Here is a 10,871-nt window from a genome sequence, read left to right on the forward strand (position 1 = left end):
GTTGTATAAACATATATAAATATAAGTGTATCATATATAAATTTATTCTAAATAATACCAAATATTCAAACAATAAAATTGAAACTCCTTTATAATGACATTGACAGTTGTCATTTCCTATTTTGTTGAACTGTCAAACGATAATTTGCCAAAAATTAGTATGCTAAAAGAATTTGCTGCAAGGGTTTTTGGTTGGTATATATTTAGCCCAGACAGCATATGATTTAGGTGCTTGACATTTCTTATTTTTAATTGAAAAACTGTGTACACTGCCGGGACTGAGAGGATAATTTATAAATATGTCCAATTTGATCACTATGGCTAGTAGACGCTTGCCGCGGACAGTTATTAGGACTTTAAACAAATATTTGGATAAAAGTATATCAGAGGTAACGTTAACCGATTGCAATATATGGTGATAAATAAATTTACTTATATAATAATGCATGTTACTTTGCCATATGCACCTCCTTGTGAAAAAATTATGCCACCCATATTATGTAACCTGTAACAATTTCTAGGTACAAATACAGCAAATATTTGGTTATGAGGTAAGAAAACTCTGTAGTTATGGGTTACAATCGGATATTCTTTCAAGGTAAAGTGATTGGTTTTGGTACTTTCATTGAGTTATTGAAGTGGTAATTTCAGTTCACCTAAATCAGTATGCTGTCCAAGTGATAGGTATTTTAGGACATCCTGTTCTCTTCTGGAGAGTCAAACAGTAAAATGTCCCCCCTTTCCCGAATCTGTAACAGAAGGTGATGTAAGGTAAGTTCAAGGTTGGCAGTTGTAGAGCTAGCCAACTTTCCTAGATCTAATTTTTTGTTTGGATGGAAGAATTTAGAAATTAAAGTAAAACTGAAAGGATTGATATTGATTAGCTAATTAAATGTGAACTTTGTAAAATTATTGTTTGTGTATTTTTCCTTTCTATTTTGAAGAGATAAGATATGTTAACGTTTCTGGTTTCTAAAATTAGCATTGTGATTGTTGAAGGATTGAAAAGAAGGTAGGAGATGCTGTGGCCCAGGATGAGGTGGTTATGGAAATTGAAACTGACAAGACATCACAGCCTGTTCACTCACCCAATCATGGTATTATTGAGGAGATTCTTGTAAATGATGGAGATACTGTTAAGGCAGGGCAGCCATTGTTTAAGTTGAAGGTAACAGCAGAAGCACCTGCCAAAGCTGCTCCTGCAGCCAAGGAGGCACCTAAAGCTGTTCCTCCCCCTCCACCATCACAACCAGGTTGGATTTAAATGTATTTGTTTATTTTACTTATTTTATTTTTTTTTATCATAATGTAGATGCGGCTCCACCAAAACCAGCGGCTGCTGCCCCTCCTCCGCCCCCAGCTGCCTCAGCCCCACCTTCACCGCCAGCACCTCCAAAACCAGCAGCACCTTTAAGTTCCATTCCTGTTGCTGCTATAAGACATGCACAGTCTCTTGAAGCAAGTGCCACTGTTAAGGTAACAAACCATTTGCTAGATTTAATACTACATTATAATGGCTCCCACAGACTAATACTTATACTTTTCTGGCTGTTTTACACCATTATCCAGAATATTTTTGGTCATTTATTTCTCAGTTGCCACCTGCAGATCCTACTAAGGAGATTACGGGTACCAGGACAGAACAAAGAGTAAAAATGAACAGGATGAGGTTAAAAATCGCCCAGAGACTTAAAGAAGCCCAGAATGTGAATGCTATGCTCACCACATTTAACGAAATTGATATGTCGTAAGTTTAGGACCAATTTTGCGATTTCTAATTTACTGATAAAAAAATAGCAGCAAATTTTGATGATGATTGCGATGGTTCTGAAATATTTTTTTAATATAGGAATATAATGGAGTTTAGAAAGCAAAACTTGGAGGCGTTTCAAAAGAAGTATGGCATTAAGTTAGGTTTTATGTCAGCTTTCTTGAAAGCCTCTGCGTATGCCCTGCAAGATCAGCCTGTTGTGAATGCCGTAATCGATGGAACCGAAATTATTTACAGAGATTATGTTGATATATCTGTGGCAGTAGCTACTCCAAAAGGACTGGTTGTTCCTGTAGTCAGAAATGTTGAGGGCATGAATTTTGCTGACATTGAATTGGCAATGGCTGCCTTGGGAGAAAAAGCAAGGAAAGGTTAGAAAATAATGTGAATTAACTTATTCTCGGTCATTATATATACAGGGTGGTCCAAATTGTATTCGGGAAACTTCAGCAGTAGTATATTATACAGATAAAATTAAGCAAAAAAGTTTGTATAAATTTATGTCCTAAACTGCTTAGTTTCGGAGATACAGGGTGTTAAAGTTGCATTTTTATTTCAATTTTTTCCAAATAATTTATGAAATACCGTTGATGTTTCGATGAGAATTGGTGTGTGGGAGTTTTTTTCACAAGAAAAATTTGATTTCTATGTCAATATAAATCCTACTTGTAGGGGGCGCCACCTACATATATTTTAACTGGTTTGAAGAGTAATAACTTTTCGTTCGCACTTGTATAAAACTACGGAGTTTTAGCGGAAATATACTTTTTCGCTATTTTTAACGTAAAAAATTGTGTGTGCACTATGCGCGCATATTTGAAGTGAAACTACTTCCATTTGAAGTGACTTACTTCCGTCTGTCTGTCCGTTTGTCTGTCATTGGGTCCCTCTACCCCCGTGCCGAGTTTGGTTCCAATCGATCCATAATTAAGAAAAATCGAGGGTGTCATCCTGTAGCCCGTCCCCAATTATGCCGAAATCGATTCATATTTTTCTTCAATATCAAATCCTTAGTCCCACCCTGATGAAGATGTAAACATAACATTGTATCCAATTTGCAGGGTGGGACACTGTGCACCGTCGCTCACATAGCCTTCCCACCAAATTTGGTCGCGATGACATGGATGGAGGCGATGACATGGATTTTTGACGTTTCTTACGTCAAAACCAACTGTTACAGTGACACGTGTCGTACACGGTAAAGTTGGCCTTGGTTCAGTCTATGGATATACTAAATTTCATATAAATCGGACGATTTTTTGATTTGATTCATTGATGATGGGGTTTCGAAGAGCACGAAACGTCGTCAAAATATCATGAACAAATTGGGCTGGAAAAACTACATCTACATTCCGAGTTTCGACCCCCTAGCTCACATAGTTACAACGCTCCAAGATGAAAAAGTCAAAATTACCACTTTTCCTCTCGCGTTTCGCGTTTCGTGTATCACGGATTGAATTTTTACTCCCATAGCGCTTACAGAAATTTCACTTCAAAAAAGGTCTCTTGATAAAAATCGCTACGAGTAACCTTGAAGCCCTGAGCCGCATTCATCCCACAATTTATGGCTGCAAAAATTTTGTTCGCTTTTTATTACATAGACTGATCGTTCTGTAGTTATTCTGTGATTTATTATTTCGATTCTAAATATCTGAAAGACATTACTTGTAGCGATTTTTACCAAGAGACCTTTTTTACGTAGAAAACGACGGAAATGTATATTTTTTTATTCAGTAGTTTTATACAGGTACGGATGAAAAGTTATTATTCTTCAAACCAGTTAAAACATGTAGGTGGCGCTCTCTACAAGTAGGAATTATATTGATGATATTGAAATTAAATTTTCCATGTCAAAAAACTTCCAGAGTCCAATTTTCATCGAAAAATTGACGTTAGTACAGAAATTATTTTGAAAAAATCAAAATATATATGAAATTTCTACACTCTGATCTCCGAAACGAAGCATTTTAGGACATACATTTAAACAATTTTTTTTACTTATGATTATTTACTGCAGAATATGCTGCTGAAGTTTCCAAAATAAAATTTTGACAACCCTGTTAATAAAATAAATTAACATTTTGTTAGAAAAAAATCCTTAATTATTGTCATCATACTGTAGTATTGGTATTTAGATTGGCATATGAAATAATCATATTTTTGTGATTTTATTACAGGACAAATTGCTGTTGAAGACATGGATGGAGGTACATTCACGGTGAGCAATGGGGGTGTATTTGGTTCACTTTTAGGTACTCCGATCATCAACCCTCCTCAATCTGCCATCTTGGGAATGCATGGGATCTTTGAAAGGCCAATCGCCCTTAAAGGACAGGTACTGATAATTCCTTATTATGCATTTTAAAATAAATTTAATTCTACAAACAATAGACAAAATAGGGATTCAGGGATTTGACATTGATTTTTTCATCATGATCAGGCATTAGACATTTCAGTCTTGATCAGTGTCTGCGCACGGGTCGTTTGGTGGTCGACGCTGAGTCGAAGTGATTGATACTATTATTTACCTACGAAGTAGGGTGGAGGGAGATTCGCTTCCAGTTCGAGACGTTTTCGCTTCGCAAGCAAGATGACCCGTGTGTGGCCGCTCTAAGATTGAAATATTTAAGTTTTTTGGGATTTAAAAAAATAGGATATTGTTCTAAAAGTTTATATATATATTTTTTTATTATAGGTGGTTATCAGACCAATGATGTACGTGGCTTTGACCTATGATCATAGATTAGTAGACGGTCGTGAGGCTGTTCTGTTCCTTCGCAAAATCAAGCAAGCTGTGGAAGACCCGCGCGCCATGTTGGCTGGTCTGTAAAACTGGACCATGGTAAAAAGTCGTTAAGTAAAAAATACAAAGCAACAGAGTTTAAATGAAAAACTAATTAGATTTTTATTGCCAGGAGTGGGGTTGATCTTTGTCATTTTTTTTCAATATTGTTTTCTCGCACCTCTTATGAAACGAACTTCACCGATATTCCCAGCCCTTTGCATACGATATCAGCGGTATTATTTCAATATAGATGATAAATTTATTTCAAAGGATATTGATTTTAGAATATATTATGGAAGTTTTGTGTATTCTGTTAAGTCTTATTTATTTGTTAAAGAAAATTATTTAAAAAATGTGTTTTATTTTTTGTTTCCTAAACATTTAAAGACAAGAAAATAATTTTTAAAGGTAAGTATATAGAGATAATTTCTAGCCTTTCGATTTTGAATCTATTATACGTAATTTTTTCAAAATAACTAGTCCTTCATGACATATAAATTTTATGCAACCAGTAAAACATCTTTCTGTAATGCGGGTTGTATTCCTTTAAAATATTGGTAGATTTTAAATAATATTGGTGGGTAAATTTGAATTAAATTTGTTGAATATATTTTAAAATGAATTTTAAAATTAATAAGCCAATATATTTATTAAGAGCCCTTAGAGTTACCTTGAATTGTTGAATACATCCGAAATAATGTGTATTTATTTTTGTACATACAGCTGCTGAAAAAATGTTAATATTTTTTTTATTATTAAAGAAATGTATTTTTACTAATATTTAAGTTTATTACTTTAAAAGCATTCAAGTTCGCAAAATGTTTTAAAATAAGTCCTCGTTTCTATGGCAACAAAAAGAAAAGCGTCTGTCTGTATGTATTTATTCATGGTATTTATTTATAGTTTTGTGAACTTACCAGTCCATTATTGTTAGATGTTTTCTTCTACTATATTATTCTGTACCTATAAAATAGGTACTATACTAGAGGTACCTAACTCTATTCTTTTTATATTGCAGACCTTATGATATGTGATATATACGTAGATATATCAGCGTGTGTTATTTTTCTTTTGTAATATATTTTATTAAAGTTTCATTTTCGAAATAAAGACACGTTTATTATTATTCTTATTATTATTATTAAATGCCGTCTTCAAATCAGATATTATATCAGATTGATAAATAGACGCTATATCATGGGGTTCTAAAATGTAACCAGATATCCAGAAAGAGCCCTCCTTCGTCTTTGTATGCTCAAAGTTCCATGTAAACTCACTTAAGAGAAAATTGGATCAAGATGCCGACAAAGCATTAATTTATACGCATATCTAGACTCTTTCAAGACAAAGAAGGGGGCCCTTTCACACAGGAAACGAGGCAATTTCTTGTCAATGGAATTGCGTATATAAATTAAGTCCATTTGGAAATACCCGTAAATAAAAATTGGATTTTGTCTGTGTTTTTGACAGGTCAGTTATTTTTTTTAAATAAACGTTGAATCCTATCCTTTCCTATTAACTATATCCAAAAAAAGGTTTAAATTAGTTAAATGAATAATATTTAAGATATTTTTATAAACATTTTTGATATTATGGTAAAAGTATGAATTGGTATTGGCAACACTGCAACTGAGAGTTTTTTGATAGGGAAATTGTAATTTTTAGAAACTAAAATGTGAGTAATAAGTTTAATATGAGTTTAATGATTAATGACAGTTAAATAATTCTTACAGAAAATTTAAGTCAGTTTAAGTCCGCTTGATCATAAAACTTCTTTTAATGCAGTTATTTAACTATTATATCAGTGTATTGTATTGAATTGTGCAGTGAACGGCTCACACATCTTGAACAGTGACCGTGATCGACGGACATTTTCGTAAATGACCGGACTATGACGATATCATTCGATGAAATTGGGTACCTTAACATGATACTTACATTATTGGCTGGGTATTATCGTAAATTCCCAATATTTTTTAACTACATTATTGTCGGTAACAAAGATGTCAGTAACGTGCGTACTCTTATGCTGTTAAAAAAGTGAAGTGTTAAATTACCATTGTTTGCTGTTGGTAAGTTATATAATTGAACAAGTATTTTTTTTATTACTTATTTTTATGTTTTGGTTTCATGGCATCAAATTTAATTTAATGGTCTTCCTAGACCTACGATCACTATTACAATGTACGGCCACGATTCTGTTAATTTAATTTGTATTTCGAAATTTGTGATATACACATGTGTGTATATAAATTTGTGTATAGGGTTGTTCACCACATAGGACACAGAGTATTGTAGCTAAACGATTAGATTTTTACAAATTGTAAGTTTTGGGTTTGTTGAAGGACTATTAGAGCTACAATTTAAAAATATTTTTACAAGATGCAGAGTCTCCCAAATAAGTAAAAAATATTATAGTTGTATTTTTTTAAATGGAATACCCTGTATATTATTCTATTTTTAGATTCTACGATTAAAATAAAGGTAAATTTCAGGTTTATCACATTTAAACTTTACCGTTTTTGAAATATTTTCATTTTTATGAAATTGCAGTAAAAATTTTAAGGCTTCATTTCTTCAGGGGTAAGCAGGGTATCAAAATTTTTAATACTAAATATTTGCTGAAGTTTATTTACTGATCAGATATTGTGTTGCAATAATAAACAAAATACTACCTTATATAGAGTGTCTAAAAATATATATTAAATAATTACTAGCTCTAAACGGCAATAACTTGTTTAATTTAAATGGAACACCTTATATATTTTACGAGAATCAAATGCACAATTTAATTGTCTATCAAGTTGTATTATACCATTTTTTACCTATCTTTTCAAATTTTCGTAGAAAATGCATTTTTTTATAATTTAGACCTCATTTATCACTATACCCATGGAATATTGACATTTTAGATTATTTTTAAAGATGTAACAAATTTTCAAAGAGTACCTGCTACTAATATTGTCAATATAGTTCACTTATTTCATTAAAAAATAAAAAAAAAACTGTTTAAATATTTTTTTTAATAGGTCCAGTTAATATGATCCCAGTATTCAAACTACATTAATTGACTGTTTACGTTGTTTAATAATGATTGCTCCTAATACTAAAAAACTGAATTATGTTTATGACAGTGTCGTAAAAAGTAACACCTTATAAATTTCATTTAATTTTTTGACGAATGCTTATTTATAACTACAGAGAATTTTTTTTTTCGTAACTTATTATCATATTGGTTTCTGAGTTAAATCCACAATTATTTAGAATAATTTATAATACAATTAAGTTTGTAATTAAATAATTTTTGGGTAGTATATTTAATTGGTATACCCTTTTATAAAGATTTAAATACTTTTCCTGTTGTAAACAAATGGGCTTGCAATATTATTATTTTTACCACCTGTACATTTTGTACATTAATTATGTTGCTTTAAAAATTCTAAAATATCAATATTCCATGGTTATCTATAATAGTGATAAATGAGGTCAAAATTATAAGTAAATGCATTTTCTACGAAAACGAAGAGATAGGCAAAAAATGACATAATACAATTTGATAGACAATTAAATTGTACATCTGATACATGTAAAATATACAGGGTGTTCCATTTAAATTAAACAAGTTATTGTCATTTAAAGCTAGTAATTATTTAATATAAATTTTTGGACACTCTGTATAAGGTAGTCTAATGATTATTATTGCAACATAATATCTGATCAATAAATAATTTTCAGTAAATATTTAGTATTAAAAGCTTTGATACCTTTGAAGAAACGAAGCCTTAAAATTTTTACTGCAATTTCATAAAATTGAAAATATTTCAAAAACTGTAAGGTTTAAGTGTCTTAAACCTTAATCAAATTTTTACCTTTATTTCAATCGTAGAATCTAAAAATAGAATAATATAAAGGGTGTTCCATTTAAAAAATACAACTCTAATATTCTTTACTTGTTTGGGACACTCTGTATCCTGTAAAGAAATTTTTAAATTGTAGCTCTATTAGTTCTTCAACGAACCCAAAACTTACAATTTGTAAAAATCTAATCGTTTAGCTACAATACTCCGTATCGTATGTGGTGAACAACCCTGTATATAATCTACAGCGCTGTTGGCTTCTGTATTATATTGAATACTTATGCGAAGATTACATTAAAATTAAATTAAAAAACAGACTTAACTATTATAATAATATAGTAGTAGGTATTTTATTGTATTATCTGATAAAAAAATATTGTGTGTGCACTATGTGCGCATATTTAAAATGAAACTTCTTACGAACAGCTATTAAATTGAAGGATTTGAAGGACATGTTTGAAAAAGTGTAGTTTGAAATATTGAAAAAGTAATAAATTAAAAATTAATAAATAATTTATTTATGGTGCATACAATACACATTTTACATATGGTGCTTACAAATAGGTACACGTCGCGTCACTACGTATTTTAAGATATTGTTGCGAGCCGGTGTGGACTCGACCTAACCTCACAATATGGCCCGCCCTCGGATGACCTTAACATCGCATAGACACCGCAATGATTCATTCGTTCGAGAAGAATCGAGACCCACTAGAATGGACTAGTACATACGAGAACATTCGAAAACCTTCTCTATGCGCCTAACGATCTATGGACTATTCTAGATTTCTTTTGCTGTAGGTATAAAAGCCGGCGGCAGTGGCCTAGAGAGGGCAGTTATAAATATACCAGTGCAGTTGACGCGCGAAAATTCAAAATAAATTCTTAGTTATAAATCGTTTGTAAATAGTTCTATAAGTCTTTTATCGTTATTGTTTTTGTTAATTAGTGTTAAATAAATAGTGTTTAAATAAATTGTGACTTTCTATCCACACGGAACCGACGAAAAACGTAACAATTGGTGTCAAGTGTGGCGTGTGTGATAGACTAGAAAAATAAAAAGACTAACGATGGCTCCAAAAAAATTGAAAGACCTGAAAGTGTCGGAATTAAAAAGCATACTGGAAGAGAGGGAATGCGAGACAGATGGAAAGAAAAGCATTTTGCAAGCCAGACTGAGAGACGTTTTGATTGAGGAAGGTGAGGATCCTGACACATTTTGCTTTGAGTTGGAAGGTGACCTTGACTCGTGCCTACAAAAATTAGAAGACAATTTGAATGACAAAATTACAGAAAATTCCCGGGAATTGCAAGACAATTTAAACGGCAATTTGAATAATTTAGAAGATAAAATGATGAAAAATTCCCAGGATTTAATTAATATTTTAGAAGATAAGATCGCAGAAAATTCTAAAGACATACAGGCCAGCTTTAATAATAAAATACTTAATTTAGAAGAAAGATAACAGAAAATTCCAGGGAATTAGAAGAGAAGATAACAGATACACAAGACAAAATAACAGAGATTGAGGAAGATGTAAATAGAAAAATCGAAATTTTAAGAGAAGAAATAGCGAAGTCAAATTCACCAAAATGTCAAGAAACATCGGAGGGGCCGAAACTAGTCGAAAATAAGTATATCTCAAAGTCAGTTATTAAGCCTCCACAGTTTGACGGAAAAACCGCTTGGGCCAATTATTTTTGCCAGTTTGAGGCCGCTGCGAGAGCGAACGGACGGACAATCGCTGAAAAGGCTACCGCTTTGACTGTCGCACTGCGAGATGCGACTGATATCCTGCAGACATTGTCACCATCGGAACAGGGAGATTATCAGCAATTGGTACGACATTTAGAAATGAGGTACGGCCAAGCTCATTTGGAACATGTCTATCATTCCCAGCTAAAAAATCGCATTCAAAAGTCAAATGAGTCTCTGCAGGAGTTTGAAGCCGACGTAGCCCGCCTCGTTCGCCTTGCGTACCCTGCTATGCCCGAAAATGTTATGGAGCGCTTAAAAGTACAGGCTTTTATTGATGGTTTATGTGACAACGAGACAAGGCAAACACTTCTTTTAGCTCATCCAACGCATTTGGGAGATGCCCTAGCACGTGCCCTGGAATTTGAGGCCGCGAAAGAATGCTCTAGGTCTCTAGGATTTGTACGGGCTGTTGAGGAGAGTTCCGACGATTCCAAAGTGGAAAGGATTGTGCGGAAAGTACTGGATCAGTATATGAGTAAGAAGGGGGGACCGATTCGCTGTTGGAATTGCGGACAGATGGGAAATCGTTGCAAAGAAGAGAAAGAAGTGAAAGTCTTAAGGACGACTGTGGTTGGTGATAGTTGGCAAACCGAAGATCTTGCAAATGACCAAATCAGTGATCCAGAGTTGGGCTTGGTGATTAACTGGAAAAACGCGGACCAGAGACCAACGTGGGAGGAAGTTTGCAGATATTCGCCG

General features: G+C 33.0%; 1 protein-coding gene across 2 annotated transcripts; it reads left to right on the top strand.

Annotated features, from left to right (window-relative positions):
• Positions 1-115: 115 nt before the first annotated feature.
• On the top strand, positions 116-4,905 carry LOC115889327 (dihydrolipoyllysine-residue succinyltransferase component of 2-oxoglutarate dehydrogenase complex, mitochondrial). Of its 2 annotated transcripts, XM_030909297.1 has the most exons (10): positions 116-389; positions 522-598; positions 652-771; positions 1,000-1,253; positions 1,313-1,476; positions 1,596-1,747; positions 1,850-2,142; positions 3,949-4,106; positions 4,467-4,628; positions 4,687-4,905. In XM_030909297.1, the coding sequence occupies exons 1-9, from the start codon at positions 300-302 to the stop codon at positions 4,599-4,601; spliced, it is 1,443 nt and encodes a 480-aa protein (XP_030765157.1). In that variant the 5' UTR covers positions 116-299; the 3' UTR covers positions 4,602-4,628; positions 4,687-4,905. The 2 variants fall into 2 exon arrangements, with proteins under 2 accessions (XP_030765157.1, XP_030765156.1); XM_030909296.1 differs by lacking the exon at positions 4,687-4,905 and having other exon boundaries at positions 4,467-4,636.
• The last annotated feature ends 5,966 nt before the right edge of the window (positions 4,906-10,871 follow it).

This window comes from Sitophilus oryzae, unplaced genomic scaffold (assembly GCF_002938485.1).
Source record: "Sitophilus oryzae breed Bouriz unplaced genomic scaffold, Soryzae_2.0 scaffold_813_pilon_pilon, whole genome shotgun sequence".
Classification (NCBI taxonomy): domain Eukaryota; kingdom Metazoa; phylum Arthropoda; class Insecta; order Coleoptera; family Curculionidae; genus Sitophilus; species Sitophilus oryzae.

What these genes read in the sequence shown, in the direction of transcription:
- LOC115889327 (XM_030909297.1), top strand. Translation starts at nt 300, where the DNA reads ATGTCCAATTTGATCACTATGGCTAGTAGACGCTTGCCGCGGACAGTT. An exon ending in TTTAACGAAATTGATATGTC is followed by an intron (nt 1,748 to 1,849) that starts GTAAGTTTAGGA and finishes TTTTTAATATAG; the next exon opens with GAATATAATGGAGTTTAGAA. An exon ending in CAATCGCCCTTAAAGGACAG is followed by an intron (nt 4,107 to 4,466) that starts GTACTGATAATT and finishes TTTTTATTATAG; the next exon opens with GTGGTTATCAGACCAATGAT.